Below are 21,092 nucleotides of genomic sequence, written 5' to 3'. Positions count from 1 at the left end.
TATTCTGTTTAAGCAATCATTAAAGACTTTTAAAAAATCTTTTATGTTCTGTATGTTTATAATGTTAAACACTATTGACAGTTTAAAATTTGCTTGGTTATTTAATAAGTTGAACAACTTTTTCCAGAAATTTAAAAAACTTTTAAAGACAATTCATTTACTCTTGAGAAAGTGAATTTCTGCATCATCTGTCCAGAAGTTTTTTCACTTAGCCGACTCAAAGAGTTTTTGGGGGGCTTCAGTATGACGCTTCTTGAGTCTTCAAGTGAGATGCAGTCCTATTAAAAGGAAACACAATCAATACAGGTATGGAAAGACTATGAAGAGCTCAACTTAAAAGGGAAAAACCCTCACACATTCCAAGTATTTTTAAATGTAGCAATGCCACACCTGAAATTCATTTTCTCTTTCCAGCGATGTAAGTGGCCTAATACGCAAGCAAACTTCTATGTGTCCCTTAGACTCCAAACTGCTCCTCTTAATTTAAGGAGAGAAAAAAAAAAGTTAGACATTTGACTAGATTCTTTGATAATTAGCATGTTAAGGCAGTTTTATTTTCAACAGGCTACTTTGAACACTTATTTGATGACAGGGGTAGCAAAAGTAATTTACTATATCAGTTTTTAAAAGTGCTTTACAAGGCCCCTGCAGAAGTTTGCTGTGATAACTTAAGAGTTCATAATCTTACAGCACATACATATACACACACACACACTCTCTACGTTCAGGCTAACTAGAGATCGAGAATGAAACCCACAACAACATTCTATGACTAAGCTGCTCTGGACTGGCAGTTAGCCTCATTCATAGAAGATTGATGCACCCAATAACGTACGAATGCAGCACCACACAACTTTATCTTATCTATCTCCTCCAAATTAGAAACATATTAAAGATGCTTTTTATCTTCTCTGTAAAATTCTGATTGCTCTTACTGATGAAAGAACTAAGCTTTTTAAAAAAAAAATATCCAAACAATGCCAACATTAAAGCTTTCTTACCTGGCTTGTGTCTGAGCTTGAGGAAACCAAAGAAAAGTCAGCAGAGAGATCTGCTTTAATATCTTCCACATTTACTGGTCCTGTCCTTTCAAGGAGCTCAACACTAGCAATGTAGGAAGGTCTGAGAATTTGCACGTTATCCAGAGTTGGTTCCATCCTGAAAGATAAAATAAAACTATTTTTTCCTCTCCGACTACCTAATGTAGAGCTTCTGAAGTCACTTAGAAGACAAGTCAGTTTGCAACAGAAAGCTTCAATTTCTTTAAGGAAAAATCTTTCTTCACCCTTGTCATAATTTACATAGCATGTTTCTGATAGCTGGGGAAAGAGTCTGCAGAGGGGTTTGCATCATGATGAAACAAGAACATCCATTCTTCTTTCAATGAAAAGCAACTGCTTAGCACAGAAAAGCCTTACACATCGACCACAACCTTGCTAAAAACCATGTCTGACACAGGATTTAAAAAAAAAACACACCAACAAAAAGACCAAACCAATCATACTGTTCCACATCCACTTTTCCATCACCCCTTTATAGTGTTCTTTAGAATAAAAGCTCATTGCAAGAGCAACCCAAGCTTCATGTTTGCCTTTGCAGGACCTGTCAAACAGTTGCTATTACAAAGATAACAGTGTAGCTTAATGCAACATAGAGTTCAGAAACATTCCAAAACCTAATAGTTTTAGCTATTAAGGTGACACCAGAAAATTAGAAGATGTCATACCAGAGTACAAGTATTGTTTTTTAGTAACTTTTCCCAGTCGTTTTCCAGATCAGAAATTCATTTATTTATCTGTAATTTAATTATTTTTGTGCATCTCAATCTGGGCAGTGAAACGCTGCTATAGAAAATGAAAACAAATTGATCCTGTGTTGATATTAGACAGGTAAGTTTTGAAATAAGCTTTTAAAAGTATTTTATTTAAAATAGTAGTATTTTGTCTGCACTTTACACTCCTATTGCTTTTTTCTGTGATATTACAGATGTGACTTGGACATTTTTAAGGATTAAGTTTATATACTTAAATAACTAATTTAAGTAAATATAAAATAACTCATTGGACAATTATCCATAGCCTATGGCAGCAAGCATTCATTCTAGCAATTAGATACATTCCACATGGCCTCCTACGGTTTTGAAGCTTTGGTCACAATGACTGAATAGTCTTCTAATACTACATCCCCATATCAATGCTACAGAGACCCATATGTATTGTCTCTCTAAATACTAACGGTGAACACACAGTGTTCATTGAAACAATGGACAGACCAGGGCTGGTTCAAAGCCTCTTTGCTCAGGAAGAGTGTTGCTTACTAAGCAGTCAAAGCATTTTTGTTCCCCCCAGCATAAAACGTGAAACATGCCTGCACTTCGGTGCCAAAACACTTAATAGTGCAATCTTCCCATCTAGCATGTAGAAGGCAGATACAGAACTTTGTGAAGCTAGACAAACATCACCAAGCTGCAAATGAGGTAAAGTTATATGTAAACTAAGCAACCACGTTTATTCTGTTTCTTCTAATCTACAGTTTCTATTTTGGTCAAGCAACTGTATGAAAACCAGGAAAAGCTTGACCTGAAATGTTACCAGAGCTTGAGAAAACGCTGACCTGGGAATAAGATACTACTGGAAAGAAACATACCTGTGCTATCACGATGTGGAAGTCCTATTCATCAGCTACAGAAAAATCGCAGCGCAAAACTCTTATCAGCCCTTGGCAGGAAACTCATTTGTTAGAAAACTGACAGTTCTGTTGCTTGAAGTATAAGCTTATGTTAAAGTGTGATTTGTCAAGATTATGCTCTCATTGCGTGCCTTTTTAGGTAAGGGGCAGAAGATAAACACAAAGCCCCGCATGCAAAGCTGGCGCCACAGGTGTCCCTGCAGCCGGGCAGGGGGGCCACCGCCCGCCCGCAAACCCCGAGCTGCGGGCTGGGCCAGCGCTGCGATTGCCTTAGATACTTCAGCGTAAACTAGTATATTGCCTGGCTGTAGCCACGAAAAAGTAACTTGTACAGCGGCATATGTTATTACAACTCTGTTTATCATGACAACAGAGTCCAGAGCTGCAGGCGGCCTAAGGGAAGGCGACCCTGCGCGGCGCGCACAGCGGAGCGCGGCACAGCCCGCGCACGGGGCCTGGAGGGCCGGCAGACGGCACAACGGGCCGGAGAGGCCCCGGAGCACACGGGATGCCTGCCAGCCTACGTAACACACAAAGCACCGGCCCTCACGCTCAAAAGCGTTTAGAAGGACAGTTTTCCCTCTGAAAATACCAACCTTTTACCTCAAGGCCTCGCAACGGCGCGAAGCTCTCAGGGGACACTGCCGCAGGCTCCGCCAGCCACGGCCCTAGGGGGACCCCCCGCCGACTCGCACGACCCACCGCGGTACCGAAGATTTCGCGCAGCCCCCCCGCCCCGTAGCGCTAGCGACGACGGCCGCAGCAGGGCGAAGCGAAGGGGAGAAGCCTCAATACCCCCCGCCACGGTCACCCGCACTGCTTCCCTACTCCGCGGCCCCCAGGCGGCAATCACCGCCTCCTTCCCCCCTCAAGCGAAAGCCCAGCAGCCCCGGCACCCGTGGAACTTACCCGAGGGCCTCCCCCTCGCCGGGCGCCCCCCGCCGCCGACCCCCGTCGTGCGCAGGCAGCGCCGCTCCCGGCCCAGCACAACCGCCACAGGGCCACGCCGCCCCGCGGCTGCTTTTCAAATCCGACCAATGGCAGAGCGCGGCGCGCGCGGCCCCCTGGGACGGCGGACGTTGCTGCGGCGAAAGGCCCGACGGGAAGGGTAGTTCTGGCGGGCGGGGCCCGCGGGGCGCGGCGGCGGGAGGTTGGCCCGCAGGCGGCTGGGCTTTGCTACGGCACTGGGTTGCGAGCGGGTGTGCACTGGGTCTCCCGTACTGCGCGCACCCAGAAACCTCTGGGCCTGTCCCCTCAGTGGCAGCAGGAGCTGGGCTGCCACGGGAAGGCGCCCTGGCCTCGCCGCGCCCGCCTGCGGCCTGCTTGCGGCCTGCCTCACCTGCCCCACCTGCCCGCCTCGCCGTCTGCGGTGCCCGGGCCTTGCCGCCCTCAGGCCTGACAAGAAGGATGTATGTAAGTTCAAGCTTGTCGATACGCAGGGTGATTACAGTGATGATATTTCTGCAGGCGTTTTTCAGGCTGAGCAGCAAGTTGAGGCTTTGTAGTCTGTATATGAACGGGACAATCAGTGTTGGCAGTTAGTGAAAGGGAAGAGGCCAGGTGACCATCTCAAGCTGCAGATGTGCTATATCAGAGCAGGGATCCATGGAATTGGGAAATTCCAGTTTTAAGTTTGGACTATACTTGTTCCTTACCCTGGGTTACAATACTGATAGAGTGACAGCTGTGGAAAACAGTTAGTAAGGTGTCTTTGTTTAAAACCTTCTCCAGGTGGCCATTTTTTGGTACCAGGTTTACATGATGGGGATTTAATTTCATAAACAGCAATGAGAGAAATCTTTTGGCTTTATTCTCAAAACAGTGTCATAAGGCCAAACAGCTCATCCTTTTCTAGAACAGCGTGTGGAAACATGCAGGTTTTGGTAAGAAAAGTCACCATAAGTTTCTGTTTAGACTCAGGAATTCTTTGAACTTTAATAAGGAATGTCTGCCTGTTTAAAATTGAAATGAAAGGAAAAGTAACTTGAAAGTAGTCAGTAACTACCAAAACCAAATGTTGTCTTTCATTTGAAGAAAAGAATGCCCTCTAGTGCAATCAATTCTGTAAAAGAATAATCCTACACAGATCCTGGATCAGCTGCTTTGATGAGGTTGTCTTTAAGATCAAATCCCATCTTTCTTTAAACTGAGGCTGTCATATCAGTAAAAGATGTATACTTGATTTCAGTTCAGATGCAGGCCATGCTACAAAAGTTGGTCTGCTTTAACAGCAGAAAATGATGCAATATTGAATTTGAAATTGTTTGCCAAGCAAAACTGAAAAGCTCTTATAGACATTCTCTAAGACTTTTGCTAACTTTCTGAAAAGTATCTTAGTTTCTATCCTGAAGAGAACAGTGAATTCCAACTGCTGAACTAACCTAATGCCAAATCACCTTTCTCATACCAGGAGGGGACTGAGGATGGCTCTCAAAGAAAGAGAAAAAGAGAAAAGGTCTGGGAGCAGACCTGAAAGTTGTTCTCTTCCACTTGTTGTAAAGGAAAACTGAAGATCTTCTGAGAATATTTTGCAAGGTATATTCCTAAAAGAGTTGGGAGCTATTGGCTGCAGAAAATTGTTCTTGCTAACTTAGGACATAAGAAAGCTCATGGTACAATCAATATTTTGGTTTTGTTTGAATATTAGATACATGAAACTGTTTTTATAATATAGTACATGCTGCATAATTTAAACTAGTATCTCAGAGGGCTACCTTCAGCATACCGAAAGAGCAAACTAAAACACAATCTGACATGTACTTCTAGCCTCAGACAAACCATGACAAATAAAACATTAGATCAGCATAACTAATCCAGCCTGTTTCGAAGTGGGAGATGATGAAACTCCATTTATGTAAATAACCTTTATGGCTTTCTACTAATATATACTCCTTAAAGTGGTTTGTGCAAGGACAATTCGTTGCAACAGAAGGAGCTGCTGCCAGAACAGTTAACTCATTCATCTCAGAAATTTGATTATTTTTCTTTTTAAATTCTCTATAACTTGTGGAGCAAGGTTGCCACTCTCCAAGGGGAAAAGTTTCTTTTATAAGTTACTTGTTAGAACTCTCACCTTTACCCTTAGAAACTTATGCTCCTTGTATTTGGGACAGAATTCAAAAACTGTGGATAGTTTACTCATATGAGTGGTGAGAGGATGCCCCACGACACAGCGTATCTCAGCTATCTTTTACATTGCTGTCACAAGTAATGAGAGAGACAGTCAACACTGCTGGGACTTGGCCCAGCATCATCCTTCAGCATATCTGAGCAGCAGCCAAACCAGGACTGGCTTCAGCTTCTTTGTACTCAACTCACCTTCCCCAGGGATTTAACAAAGTACTTCATTCAGTTCCCCCCTTAGCACATGTGTTTCTACTGTGCTTCCCCATGCCCTGACAGCGTTGCCTTCCTGTCCTGGTTGGAGACAAAGTCCTTCTTCAGGGGTCATTTGGAGCCGACTGGCAAGGAAGCTCCTGTTCCTTGTCACAGAGGTGTCTTGGAGGAAGATGGTGCATTGTGTTATCTTCTTGGTAGTCTGCCATGTCAGCCCTTTTTCACCCCTGTTTTTCAGGGCAGTGCTTGTCATTTTTATCTTGTTATTTGCATAGTTCTGTGGATGCATTTCACACTTCCTTTAATCTGGACCTATACAGTGGTACCCTCACTGCCCCATTCCTCTCAGTTGCCTTCAGGTGACATTATTTCTAATGCATATACAGTTGATTTTATGAACTCATGACTTTGCAGGCTGTTCATTTGCTTTTTTTTTTTCTTTAGGAATATAGGTATGTTTTCCTTTATCATCTCTTTTAAGCAATGAGCTGCTTCTTTAGTCTTATGTTTCCCAGTTCATTCAATATAACTTTTTTGTGGCTGACTTTTGATTCTTTACCTATTTGCTTGTTGCCTGCTTGTGCCTCCTAAAACATGTCTTGTTGGTTTTCTGTAGAAGTTGGTGTCATGTTATCTGAAACAGCAAGACTAACTTTAAGGTCACAAACTTAAGAACAGCTTGGGTTGTCAGTCTAGTTTGTGTGCTATAGTGGGCATACGTTCAAGCTTTCCCTTGAACCAAGCAGGAGAGAGGCAGTCACCTGGAAACAAACAAACATTCACATTGCCATCCTGTGCAAGTTGACTAGCATAGTGTTTCTTCCTTCAAACAGACATGAACGTATATCAGATTGATTACGTGAAACAAGGTGCCCAGAGCGTGAGGCTCACAGTAATGTCCAGACTTAGCACCTCAGCCCTGCTGCAAGGCCCCCCCAGCCCCGCTTGCCCTGCAGTGCTGGTGGAAACCGCCTCAGCTAGGAGCAAGACCACAGCTTGCACTCCACTGCCTCAACCCTGCCAGGTTCTTGGGCCAACCCCTAGCAGAAGGCACCTAGCTTGGCCCACGGGCTGCCAGAGGAGCTGGGCACGGCTGTGGGTGTTCCCTGGCTTGGAAGGTTTCACGCTGAAGGTAGATACGGTGTCAAGACCAGATGATCAGCAGGGCTGGGCAGCAGAGGGGGGTTGGGCAGCAGAGGGGGGCTGGCCAGGGCATCAGTGCCCTTTCCCAGGGGTGCAGAGGCTTTCTGCTAGCCCCTGTCCTGCAAATGCTGCGGCTTTTTCGTGGCTGATTTGGTTAGCTGAGTAATTGCAGGATTGCGGGTGGGGTGGGAGGAAACCTTCACTGGAAGGTGCTTGCAGAGGTTACTTACCTGAGGAGCTCTGGGAGTATAAAATACAGTCTGGAAAATGAATCATAGACCCACTAGCAAAGAGGGGGCTTGAGTAGCACGTGCCAGTGTGAGATAGTCAGCCAGGAGCCTGGGGAAGAAGGAGGGGATCGCTGAGAGGCAGCTGGAGGCAAGCTGTGGCACCTGGTGCTGGACTTGGGCCTTGACACTTCTCCTTTGGCAACTTCCCAGGGCCAGAGCTGGCTCCTCCAGCAAGTGAGGTGTTGGGGTTTCCTGTGCTCTGGGTCATGGTTGTTTAAAAAGTCATGCACTGAGGAGAGAGAGATGTGGTTGTGTTAAGGCTTGTTTAGGTACTGCCATGAGTGTGCTTCTCATAGGTGCAGTGAGGCCCCCTAGTTCCACGTCAGAGTTTTGTATAATGAAGATGTTTCATCTGTTCAGCATATCATTCTTAAATCTTCATAGCTTCATTTGAAAATGAAGCTGTGCATGGCAAACACAGTGTTACTCCTTGAGCAGAAGCTGTATTGTCTTACATAGGAGAAGATTTGAAATATATTTACTGAGATGTGTTTTGTTCAGTTTGCATGAGTCAAGACTTCAGTCTCTGGAAAGAGTGCAACTCAGAAAAGCTATCACCAGTTCTTCCTGCTTCTCCCTCAACCCTCTGGTTATTCCTTCTGTCCCTCTTCAAATTATTTCATAATTCTCTAATGAACTAAAGAGATCATTTCAGCTGTAACCAAACTCTTAAATCTTGTAATTAAACAAAAAAGTTTCAAAATTTATTATTCTCTCTAATATGGTAATATAAGTAGTCACCATTTTGAAGGTCAGGTCTAGTATTTTGAAATCAGAACCTTCTATCTCTGATCAACAGGCTTAAAATGTACCTGAAGACATAATTGTGTGTTTTGGATCATTACGCTTACCAAGTGTATGAGTATACTTAGGTTCTCATGTTATTTTTATTTGAACAGCTATTTCAGAAGCATGTGTAATGAGGTGCTTCATAGCGTTCTATACTGGCTCTAGTGACTGAAGGAAGTGAATGGCTTGAATATTCTGAGGAATTAGTAATGCAGTTGATTTTTTTAGTGTGCTATATATTTTCCTCACCCACCCATGCATATTTAAAACTTTTATTATTATGAACACTAAGCTTTTCAAGGTAGAATAATTAGGGCCTTCCATTAGGGCATGTTTTCCTAATATAGTAGGATTCTTAACCTCACAGGGGCTTTTTAACATCATCACAGTATAAATAATGATAAAATATATTTCTTAAATGTTTCTATGATATATGCTAGTCATTTGAACGGCCACGTTGGAGTAAAATTTAATAGCTGTCAAGATGAATAATAATTGAGACATATTTTGTGTATCTCTGTGTGTATGTATATATTTATATATGTTTTACTACCAAAGGAAACTGAACCTTTACTAACTGGAGGCAAAAAAAAAAAAAGATGGCTTTTTTTTTTCTTCTGCCTCTTCTAGGGTCTTTCTGTAACTGGCAACAGATGCTGTAAGACAGTCATGACTAAGTATTTGCTTCTTTATTGATGAAAGGGGCTGAAGCATTTAGACACGAGACAGCTGATCAGGCCAAACAGGACGATATCATAGTAGGCTATATAACAGCAAAAGTGACCTCCATTGGAGAAAATGGTAAGAACTGTTTTCTCACTGTGATGCAAGTATTTGTCCTATAAATGTATCAGCTGTTTTGCCTGACTGCTTCATAGTCGTGTAGCAGATAGTGTAGTTGCTTATCAGGTGTTTGTCAGTAGTAAAACTATTAAAAAAGTATTAAAACATACACAGTCAAAGGGGTTTTTTTTTGGTGAAAGTATATTTATTGAGAAAAGATGACTACTCTTAAACTGTAAGCTGTCTTATTTTTAAGAACAAGTCTGCATAGGTGGCTTTTCCGTAGAACTGCCTGCCAAATACAGTTTCTGGGGCATTTGTGATGTGCCCCAGAAAATTAACTCCATTCCAGCCAGACCCAGTACACTGCCTCAATTTGGGTTGCTGAATCATGTAAACCAGGCATTTTTGAGCTACTGGTAATCACATAACGGGAAACCTTTACAGAGAATCTGCAAGCAGGAAGACTGATGGTGTTGACTAGGTGTGCAATAGTCTTCCCTCCTGGTCAACATTATACTGACGTCTCAGGACATACTCTTAGAAACAGCTCTACAGATGGAATAATACACTGAATCCTGTACTTAAGTCAGTATGAGTTTTACCACTGTTTTCACATAGCCAGGATTTTGCATCTTAATTTTTCTATGGATTTCAAGTCCTTATATCCTTTGGACATAAAAATGGGGTAGTATTGGTGATACAGGACAGATGAGAGTCCAGGAACATTGGCTGTCTACTTCAGAAAGTGGTTTTCTGTATATGCTGCTTATATTTCATGAAGTGTATTTGAACTGTGTAAACAGATTTTGTTTGGTATCCTGAAATGATGTCCCCTCTTTTTTTTTTCTTTTTTTTCTTTATTTCTAAACCTGTGCTTAAGTTCTGCAAATATTTGCATAATGTCTTTTTAGCTCTGAGTCTGGGGCTAGGCCTGTTGCCACTTGTTGCCATACATGATGTTAATTATTTTTTTTGCAGACACTGTGTTAGCTTGTAACCTCCAGGTTAAGGGCTGGGCATAAATTCCAGTTCTTATTAGTAAAACTTTATTTTTCTCCATGTGTTGTTGATTCTTTTTCAATCATTCACAAAGTTGTATAAATACCAGCATGAGTAACCATCATTTCAAGGTAAAATCTCAGAATTGACTTGCCTAAAATGAAACATGTGTTTGAGTTTTATTTCAATTGAAGTTTCAGAAGTTTTATTTCAGTTCCAGGCTGCTTATGAAAATTCTTCGTGATGTAAGAAATTCAAGCTTTAGTCCTTAGGATTACTTTTTTGAGAATACTGTTTCTCCTTTTGTAGTATTGCATAAAATATAGACTGTAAATAGCTATCTTAATGGTTCCAGAGCTCTCAGAACAGTCCCGGAAAATTTTACTAAAGACATTCTGTTGCTTGTTACATTCTCAACTGTTGCTCTGTCATCTTACTAGAAACTTAACAAAATAAATAAATTGGAACATGAAGTCCATACTTGTCTAGAGTAATGCAATTCTGAAATAGAGCAACTGGTTAAGATACCAAGGTATATCTAAATATTTATCAGATCTATAGCTGATAGCTGAAGAAACTGAGAGATTTCCACTAAAGGGGTGTGTGTGTGTGTGTATGGATGTATATGAAAGTTCTGCATAGAAGCCAGAAGACTGGAGACTTCGGCATCTCAAAAATACAAGATACCTTAAAAAAGATGTGGTTCAAGAGCAAGAAGCTTACTGCTCATGTAACATGGGCTAAATCTAAGGAGCAGGATATGATACAGTGTAGCCATTACAGTATTTCCATGTAGTATTACTCATCTTTCTGGCTCTGACACCCAAGACAGAGCTGCTCTTATTCTTGGCAAGTGTCAACTGTCTGTCTTGACCTCAGAGACTAGTGTTGTTCTCTGACATAATGTACCATTCCTCAGAATGTCATCACAGCTTTGGGCATTCAGGGCTTCTCCTTGAACTTGGGAAGATATGATTAGAGTGGGAAAGTCACACCATTGACCTTCAGATGTTTTAACTTCAGCTTCCTGTAGAGCCAGTGGCGAGAAACACTCAGAATAGTTTCAGGCCTAAGTTAAATTCTTATTCTTGCAGTTACGTTACAAGGTGCAGCTAAGCAATATAACCGTAACCAAATTGCCCTCTGTAGGAACCTTGTTTTCTTCACTAGCCTGTTAGTTTAGATATCAAAATTAATGTCTAGTATTTGGTAACACAGTTATCCTACAGCACAACAAAAAGGCAAGGAATTAACATTTAGAAAACAAATATTTTTAAGCAGTGACTTTATCTTTAAATGACTTAAAAATAATGGCTCTTTGACAATAGCAAATGGCCCAGGGCATTTCCTATTTTAGTCTGAGCTTGTCTGTTTTGTTTTCTTTTCTTTTCTTTAAGCTTGTATTTTCTGAGTATTTCAGGCTGGGCATTGCCCATCCTGTAGGAAAAACAGAAGGCAGGGAGCTTAATACACGCTAGATACCTGCCCTGCATAGAATGAAGTCATACTTCTGAAAAGAAGAGCCTGTACTTATGCCATGCAATCAGACTGCAGTGCTCTTTGCAGTCCTTGAAGAGAAACAGCCTTCTTCCCTGAAAGTGGACTAGCAGATGAAAGATAATGAAAACTCGTGAAGTCTCGGTTGCTTCTGAAAGACTGAACTAATGAGCAGCTAATTTTTTAAACACAATCTTACACCATTATTTTCAGCCAAATCAGCAAGTAGATGTAGCTGGTCAAACAGGTGCTGGGACAGCAGAAGAGCAGGCAGAAATGCTGGTGGGACAAAAGGGCAGGGCTGCTTCTCTTTTAGGTAGTCTTAGATTGGCTAAATTGCTTCTGAAGTTTCATCTTTGGCAATTCTTCAGCGAGGAGTTAAATATGTAGGTGGCTGGCTGGATTGCAGCCTTTGGGCATATCCAGACTTGCAGAGTAAGAAAGTATTTCCAAACACAGTTCAGCGTATAGTTCTCAGTTTGATGCTGCCCTGCCCGATGTTATTACAACATGCTGCAGCCAAGGATAAGCAGTTTTGAAACAGGCCAGGCTCCCTTGCTGAAAGTTTGTTCACAGCTGAAATCTGAAGAAACTGAAAGGTTTCCACTGAAATGTTGAGTGTTACAAAGCACTGGCTGATCTGACCTTCTAGTCAGAATAAACCCCATTTTGCAGAAACTGTAATGTAAATGGCAAAATGCCGTAGTTAGTAATTCAGTTTTGTGCATCTTTGCTGTTTGTCCCCTTGCTGTTTCGACAGATTACAGGATGTGATTGCAGTTCCAGTCAGGTGCTTTTGTATAGTGCTGCCAAGTACTGTCATACTACCAAGCTTCATCATATACGTGGGTGCAGTGAAGAATACACACACATTTGTAAAGCACCATAAGATCTTTCTGGTTGAATGGTGTTTTAAAAAGATGATTATTCCAACAATTAATCCAAATATTCTATATAAAGCAGGTTTTGGCTTTGTGATAAGAACCAAAACATGCAACAATTTAGGGGTAAGGCAGAAATCCTTTTAATTTAAGGATAGTATTAGTATAAAGTTAGAAGTGAGTCATTCTTTAGCTCATTTCAAACTGGATGACTCATACTCTTGGCAGTTTAATTATCCAAGACAAGCAATTCAGAAATAGATGCTATAGTTTTATTATTGTTTCAATCAGATGGCTATTGCTGTTACAAATAAACATAAGACTTGATTTCAAGTGTAACAAATGTAGCTATGCTCTGCAAATTATGCCACAGTGCTGCTTGAGGATGTGTTACACATGCCAGTTTTTTTTTTATCTGATGTTTTGTTTTCAGTTTTAGATGGATAGTGTAGCTACCTACTGGGTATCTAAAGCAGCCATGACCACCAAGAATCTTAGCAGTGCACTTGGACAAGGACAATCTAATGTGGTATGTATTTCTTTTCATCCAGGGACTGAGATTTATTAAAGCCTCGTCACAGGAACATTCCTATGAATCAACTTTTCACCTCAAAATTCTTAATAAATTGATTAGTATTATTGAGAACGTTGATATGGAGCGTGTCTGCTATGAAGACAGGCTGAGAGAGTTGGGGTTGTTCAGCCTAGAGGAGAAAAGGTTCTATGGAGACCTTATAGCAGCCTTCCAGTACCTAAAGGGGGCCTGCAAGAAAGCTGGAGAGGGACTTTTTACAAGGGCATGGAGTGATAGAACAAGGGGGAATGTCTTTAAACTTCAGGTTAGATACAAGAAAGAAATTACTGTGAGGGTGGTGACGCCCTGGGACAGGTTGCCACCAGAGAAGTGGGTGCGCCATCCCTGGAAGCATTTGAGGCCAGGCTGGATGGGGCTTTGAGCACCCTGGTCTAGTGGAAGGTGTCCCTGCCCATGGCAGTGGGGTTGCAACTAGATGATTTTTAAGGTCCCTTCCAACACAGACCATTCTATGGTTCTGTGATGGGAAGATCCATGCCATCTTTGCTTGGGAAGGATATAGTACTGTATTGTTGGCTGTAACCATCTGTCTCTGTTTTATTTCTTTTTCTCTCCCTGCCCTCCCCCTTCCTCGGCTGCAGTTTGTAAGGTAGTATCACAATGCAGGCCTGATCTCATGAAACCACAGCTAATGCCGGTGCCTGCCTATGATGGGAAGAGAACACAGACCACAAACTTGGGATTTCTGGCCTCTGATTAGGTAAGTCCGTTGCTCATCTTTCCCTTTCCCCCTCCCAGTTCCCTTCATTGCTGTCTTTCCTCTGTGTCATTAACTCATATTGTAGCTCAGTGTTCCTGATTGCTGGGAACCCAATTTCGTTTGGCTATACATATATTCTTCTATAAAGAAGTCAGCTGTTGCCTCCATGTTGGACATTCATCAATGAAAATATGGGACACAATTTTATTGTAATAGTTCTAAATGCTTTTCAGGTAAAGTATCAAAGAGGAAACTCTGGCACATTTTATTGAGATGTTCCATGTTTCTCAACTATATGATTCTTAAATTGGGAGTTTCTAGTAACATTAGAAATTATTCGTGTTTGTTGCAGATACCTAAAAATCCTTATTCTTAAGAAGTGGGCTATTTGCTAGTATAGCTGAAGTTACTCCTGTACTGAGACAGGAGAATGTCTTAAGAAAACTGCATTGAGTAGTAGTTTCCGTTATCTTTATTTTGCTCAGTTGTATATATAGTAGAGAACAGATGAAATAACTGTTGACGTAGAGAGTAACACAAATCATGTCAAACAAGAACTTCAAACAGCATGTTTTGAGGTCACTAACCTGTGTGCCTAGAACTTTGATCACACTGGTAACAGCCAAATGACATATGTGGATGTACATGCAGAGATAAATAGGTAGCTTTTCGTTGAATTTTACAAGCAGAACAGCAAAATGTCAAAGGAGTGAAAATGTATGTTTCTTGTTTCTAATAGGCTCAAGAAGCTTCAACAAAGGAAGCTAATAGTGATGAGTTAGTTTGCTGAAACTGCAAGCAAAGGGGTTTTTTGTTTGGTTGGTTTTAAAACCTAAATGGATCCTGTTTTCAATAAGCAGAATGAAGGAGTCTTTACAGGGCCTTGCCATATCAAATAAAGACAGCATGTTCTGTCTGATGAAACGTAATGAAATGTTTGACTGCTAATCGACCAACCCAAAGCATTGCTAGATTAATAGCCAATTTTGCTGAGAATACAACTTCTGGGGAACTGAAGCTGTTTCTTTAATCTGTGACTGGCTGAGAAAAAAGGGAGTTCCTTTTAAGAAGATCAAGATATTTGGATGTTTTTCAAACAGAAGTCTTTCAGGTTTCTGTTTCACCACTGACCCTGCCTGGGCAAATGAGTTAAAAATCTGAGAATGTCTCTGGAATACTGGAAAATAAATTTTTCAGTTGTGGGGCATGGGTATTTTAATTTCCATTTTGGGTCAAATGATCCAAATGTGGGTTTCATTTTGCAGGTGAGACCTGTCTGCAAGTCTGTTCTGGGCTCTCTCACTACTTTTTGTTTTAGCATTGTTGCTTTGTTTCTTTAAATGGGAGGTGAGAAGAGCAGTTATTCACAATTTTTGAAGTGTCTGAAGATCTGACAGAGCACTAAACTGCAAATTATTTAAATTCAGAACTATGTTATGTCTTCTTCCTTTTCCCTTATGCCAGTCTGTGCTGTGACTGAAATCAGTCTGCTTATAATCAAATTTAAACTTGGTTGGTGAATAGAGGCAGAGAATCAGGGGTTTTTGTTTTAAGCACAGACTTTCTAGTTCACTGAAACTAGGGTTCCAGCCTGATTTCCCTCTGCAGGAAAGAGACAATTTTTTAAAAAATGTTTTCATTGATTAGGTAGTCTTTGCTAATCCTATGAAAACAGTCATGATGTGCCGATCCAGTGCTCTTTGCGGTTGCCTCAAAATGTGGAAATCAATCCGCTCAAAAAATTACTTGGTTTATATAAGCATTGCTTGCTTTATATATTCTGGGAGGATCTAAGGTCTGAAAACTGGCAATAATGAGTAGGTCATAAATCAGATGACCTTTCTTGGTTTATGATTTTAGGTCAGATGTACCAATTCCAGCTTATACTACATTGCAGTTGTGTCTGTGAATGGAGACAAGATCATGTTGTATAATTAGTGAGGATTCTGGTATTTGCGGTCCATGACCACTGATGTCTTATAACCACTGCAGCAGTATTTTCCTCATACCTTCATCTGATGAGGTGGCTGTGCCTTCCTTTCTGGCTTGTGTGCTTGTTATATTTTTTTTTTTCTCCCTTCAAAGAGGAGATGGAATGAAGATAAGATACGTGTCTCTTGGTATTTTAAGCAAATTTTATAAATGGAGGAAAAGCAAATTAATTTATGCTTGCTACTTTTAGAGCAGTTAGGCAAAAAGTATGAGATGGTGTCTTAACCCTTTCAGTTTTGTTTTCAGTGGCTATACAGTGGTTTTGTAAGCAAAAAAGGTATCTTTGTCTCTGTTTTACAGGAGATACACAATGCTGTTGTTTTCTCTTCCCATGTGTGAAATTGCTGGCACCAAAAGTAACTGTGTAGCTTCTTTATCTGACTTCATGTCAAAATTAGGGATAAATATGACAAATTTGGTTAGCAGTGTTTATGAGATCAAGGAGTCTGATTTATCATTCTGAGTTTAAAAGAACAATAAATGTGTATTAATTAGGACTTTATATGTATCAAAATAATACTTTTGTCCCGAGGTGTTCAGGCATATGTTACGAGATAATACAAAATCTTTTGTGCTCAGTGGTACTTGGTATGTATGTTTCTTATACCCTTTCAGGTTAATCATTGATTCAAAGACCTTGTTTTGATGACTCAGACGGTCTCTTTGAGTCTTAAATTCCCATTAGACCAAGTGTGTGTTTGTATTAGTTACGTTTTATTACAAGAAAACAAATATTTTGGTGACACTAAGATTCCTGCAGTGAAATGTAAGTTGCTTTCTATGCAGGAGACATACTTGAAGTTACTTTCTATAGTTCGAGTTTTGGTGGGTTTTGTTTTGGGTTTTTTTTTTTCCACAAAGTATCTAATGAGAAGACAGATGTCTATGATTATTGTTCTGTGTTTATTTTTTTGTGTGTGCATAGTTTGTATTGACCTTGTAAAAAGCTGAAAGCTCTAAATTGGCCTTTTGAACAAAACAAAATACATAGCACAGAACAGACCATTCACTGTAATATTTTCTGTAAAAGGTCACCAGTCCCAGAAATAACAGAAGATGTAACTATGGCAAACCAACCCAATGTTAGCATAATGTTTGGTTGTTTCCCATCTTTGGTACTAGGTAGTTGGAGCCTTTAGGAGCAAATTTGTCACTTACAGCACGGCCCCTTCCTACACAAGACTCTCATTCTTTGCAAACATGGATAAAAAAGATATTTTTAAAAGGATTAGCATTTGACTTTTATTGTCTGTCGTTTCAGTTTAATCTCACAGGGACATATTAAATGCTTTTTCAGCATCAAAAACCTAAGCAAATCTTTGTCTTACCTGTCTAAAAGCAACGTCATATTGTTCGAGTACTGAAGTTTTAATTCTAGATTAGTTGTAGTGTTTGGACTTAGCCTTGTGCTTCAGTGCTCATTCAGACATACACTTCCCTGCTACTGAAGGTGGTTGAGGAGAAATACCAAAGGTGTGGTATGATTCCATTTTACACTGATTTCCATCTATGGACTAGTTTGGAAGAAGGAAAATAAAGCTCTTGTCCTTTCAGCCCTCTGATGGACACTGTGTGTTTCCTCCTGGGTTAGAGGTGTAAGCCAGTTTTGTCTGCATTGGAGGTATGTGTGTCTAGCTAGAATAGTTGAGAGAGATGCCTTTTTTCTTCTTCCACATGCAGTCACAGAAAGTCTGGTTCCCTGTTGTTACCTAATTAGTAATTTTTGTTGATATCCGTGGGAATTTCATGTCAGCATTTAAGCTCTGGGAGTACAGACCAATGCAAGTAAAAAATCTCCATGCAGCTGAGTACTGATAGGAGGACCAGTTTATCTTCCTCTTCAGATGTGGCAGTGCTGAATGAGGAAGAGAGAGTCTTCTGTACTTGTCAGCCATTCTGTTGTTGTCTGAAGTGCTTGTTTTGAAACTGTCACTTCCCTCTTGATGGCATTATGTATCAGCATATAAAAATGCTGAGTTGAAAAGAAAGTGAAGACATTTACAGCCAAGCAAAACCAGTATTTATACGTACATGAGGGTAATTGTCTATGGGGGAGCAGTCAGGAGCAAAGGCCATTGTTTTCTGTACTAAATGCTCTGCCACTTGTTGCAACCATTTTTTATGATGATGAACAGTATTTATCAATGAGTGGGTTGTGAACTTACATGTTTTCCAATTACATTTTGTATATTTAAGTTTAATAGTTAAAGATAAGCAGCAGTACACTGAGGCAAATATTTAGGCATGAGGTAGGGCAAATGAGGGCAAAGGAGAGTCTATTTGACATGAGATTTTTAGGTTTTTTACATACATAGTAGTTTGAATCTATTACCTGGCTTTTCCTTTTTTACAAACCCTCTGCAAAACAGAAGCTAGGTCATGGGGAAAAAAAAAGTGATTCACCTCCAACATTTACTTTATCTTCACTGACTTGTATTCCTAAGCAATAATCAAAGACTAGATTTTAAATGTTTACTAATTTGGGGACTTGTATTTGAAATGTCTGAACTAAGGCACTAAAGGTGTTTGTTTCCTATAAAAGAAGGACACCAACAGCTCTGCCAGGGATCGGTTAAAGTTGTGGAGAGTATATGCACCTGTGAATTAAGTTGCAATTGTCTAGTTGGACTCAGAGAAAGAGGTATTGGCAGGGAAGGCTTTAGAAGGAAAAGATTCTCACTGTTTTGTGACTGCTCCGTGCTTTTTTGCAGTTGGGATGAAAGATGGCAACCACAATCTCTAACCTTATCTCAGAACTGCCAGGGGATAACTGTTGAAACCACTTGGGCCACTGCAAAGTCTGACCACAGGGATGGCCAGGCTGGTAAGACTAGACTACACCAATGTGCTCTTCTGACTGTTATTCCTTAGTCTTGGCTATTGTTGTTAGATACGTAAGTCGTGTCCTAGTCCAGACAACTTTTTCCAGTTAGCATTCATACTGCCTTGCCTGGACACTCAGCTTCATGCTTAGGCCAGGAGATCTACCTATGCCCTACTTGTAATAAATGAAGTAAGAGAATATTCCTCAAGGGCTGTTCAACTGCCAAAGCCAAGCTCCTGCTTAGGTAGAGTGCCTTGCTCCATCTTGCCTTTGATAGAAGCGGAGGGGAGATAAGCTTCAACCCTATGCAGGGGAGCAGGGCTTTTCTTCATTAAATCCACAGGTTATGTTTAAGTGTGACAGAAGGCATAATTGAAAAGGGCCTGCACCAGGAGGTGGGTGGGGCAGGGAGGAACTGGTAAACTCAATCTTTCTTGGCCTCCATTTGACAAAGATTTAGGCATACAACTAAATTTATGACCTTCACTTCCTCTGTCATCTGCAATCAGTTTCCCCTCTCTCTGTTGGGAAAGCAGAATTCTTATGCTGGCTAGCTGTTGTCATAGTAAAGCTTAGCTTTTCTGTGATCACACTGATAATACTAGAGCCCTTTGGGTCCCTTTTTAAATACTCTGTTATTGCATTTGCCAGATAAGAATTCTATGTGGTTTCAGACCTGTTTTGTCCCATTTGATTTACACATCTTTAATTTGTCATGATATAGTTATGTTTGACTGTTGGTCTTCTACCCTGCAATTTAAAGTAAGGGAAAAAGAGCATTAAAATACATTTAAAACATGTGTCTACCAAAGGTCCTGCATATGCCAAAGAAGTATGGGGTTTTTTCCCAGTTCTGAAAAGAAATTGGAAGAAATACTGGACTCCTAGACTTGGCATTTTCCTTTTGGTATGTCTGAGATGTGAATATACCTAAAACAAATCAACAGTATCTGATTTTTTTGCAAGGTGGTTTTTTTTATAAAAAATAAAAAAAAATAATATTTTTATGTTCATTTATTAAGCTGTACTGTATTTGCTTTATTTTCAAAGAGGGAAAATTGAATAACAACTAAGTATGACTGTTTGGTAATATAGAAAGAGAATGAACATAGAAGTAACCTGAATAGAAATATAAACAGGAATGGCAGAGTGCCAGCAGCCCCTTGAACATAAATCTGCAGGCAGCTATGCCAGAAGTTTAATTACACTCTTTGCATTGCATAATACAGTTTGTGTAATTTGAGAAGATGTGAGATGTGTACATGCTCCTCGTTACCTCTTCTCTCCAAAATGTGACCACAGCTTTATAGGTGGCTGGCTTTAAATTAGAATAACACCACTGGTGCTGTGTAAGATATTTGTTTTTGTTCTTAGATAATGGAATTACATGTGGACTGCACCTGTTTGATGCTTATTTTAGCTTAGCCTCAGACCAGGGATACAGGACCCCCACAGAATGAGGGAAGATGAGCTAACCTTCATAGGTTCCTAAAACTTTCAGGCCAGGTGCCTGATGATAACATACCTGAAAGGATGGGGGGTTTTGGTTGGATTTATTTTTTTTATAGTCCCATTGGTTTTGAAACTGTAAGGGCTGGAGCACAGCACTTTTCATCCTGTGGCAGTGTATCTTAACCACAAGGTAGTCATTAGTTTTCTGAAGCTGACTCAGAGTTAGGGAATTGCAGCCTGGCTCTCTGTGCTTATAAACAAATAAGAGGTGATAGAAAGCTGGGTGTCTGAAGTGCAGGCAGGTATGGAATAATCCGTGAAGTCTTTGCCGTGCCAATGTGTAATATGCAGTGAGTCAGTACAACAGACTTGTTCACTGTTCTGAGTCCGTTTGTGTTCTGTACTGTGTTTGTAGTCCTTTTGCCACTGGATCGCTACAACGAAATACATAAGAAAATATTTCAAAATAAACAAGTAGTTTCTACCTACTCCTGTTCAGAAAGAAATCCTGAGTAAACGTTTATATTGAAAGAACTGGAAGCATCCTCCATGTTGTTTGTCAGTATTGCACCTCTAGCTGGATTGTTATCTTGCAAGTTAGACTGAAAACTGAACTGGCTCACAGGGTTTGTTTGGAAAGTCAGGATAAAAGGAAGATGAAAAATTTACTTTGGTTGCACCACAGGGTTAGAAGCTGCACCTGTAATACATGCCATGACTTCACTGACAGACGTTGTATGTTCTTGATTTGCAACAACTTCAATATATATAAAATAAACATAAATTAATATAAAAGGGATGTAGAGTGGGCAGTAACACACTGAATGTGTATATGTGGTACGAAGGCAAGAGAGTGCAGTACCTTTTAACAATACCTGCTTTCAGCCAGTTTTACTGTGATGCAGTCTCATAAATAGTATCGATAAAAATCCAGCAGACAGCAGGTCCTGAGCCAACTGCTCAACTGTGAGACTAGCAGGACAGTTTATTTCTACTTTTTGTCCTGTTCTGAGGAGGTGACATCATCAATTCTGTCATATTTCTTCTGGATTATGTTTTCTAAGATGTTCCAGATTTTCAAATACTGAGTATAATGTGAGACCTTCACATCACCAAATTA

The 21,092-nt window shown here is 40.5% G+C and overlaps 2 protein-coding genes across 4 annotated transcripts in view; one reads left to right on the top strand and one right to left on the bottom strand.

The window, feature by feature from the left end:
- The window catches only part of KIF20B (kinesin family member 20B), a 43,668-nt gene extending 39,572 nt beyond the window's left edge, over positions 1 to 4,096 (bottom strand). The window contains exons 1-4 of one of the 2 annotated variants that reach the window (XM_037400774.1): positions 3,598 to 4,096; positions 1,002 to 1,158; positions 391 to 477; positions 162 to 278 (exon numbers count right to left, since the gene is read on the bottom strand). In XM_037400774.1, coding sequence (XP_037256671.1) covers positions 162 to 278; positions 391 to 477; positions 1,002 to 1,157 — 360 coding nt within the window. In that variant the 5' untranslated portion in view covers position 1,158; positions 3,598 to 4,096. The remainder of the gene's footprint in view (positions 1 to 161; positions 279 to 390; positions 478 to 1,001; positions 1,159 to 3,597) is intronic. The other variant, XM_037400773.1, reaches the window with a different exon arrangement.
- Positions 4,097 to 5,103: 1,007 nt separating this feature from the next.
- The window catches only part of PANK1 (pantothenate kinase 1), a 46,775-nt gene continuing 30,786 nt past the window's right edge, over positions 5,104 to 21,092 (top strand). The window contains exons 1-3 of one of the 2 annotated variants that reach the window (XM_037400796.1): positions 5,104 to 5,223; positions 12,843 to 12,938; positions 13,586 to 13,704. The gene's annotated coding sequence lies outside the window, so the exon portion shown is untranslated. Of the gene's footprint in view, positions 5,224 to 9,031; positions 9,048 to 12,842; positions 12,939 to 13,585; positions 13,705 to 21,092 lie in introns of those variants that run through there. The other variant, XM_037400795.1, reaches the window with a different exon arrangement.

The sequence above is a fragment of the Falco rusticolus genome, chromosome 9, assembly GCF_015220075.1.
Source record: "Falco rusticolus isolate bFalRus1 chromosome 9, bFalRus1.pri, whole genome shotgun sequence".
NCBI classification, from domain to species: Eukaryota; Metazoa; Chordata; class Aves; order Falconiformes; family Falconidae; genus Falco; species Falco rusticolus.
Note: the sequence above shows the minus strand (reverse complement) of the source record. Positions and strands in the feature narration are given on the sequence as shown.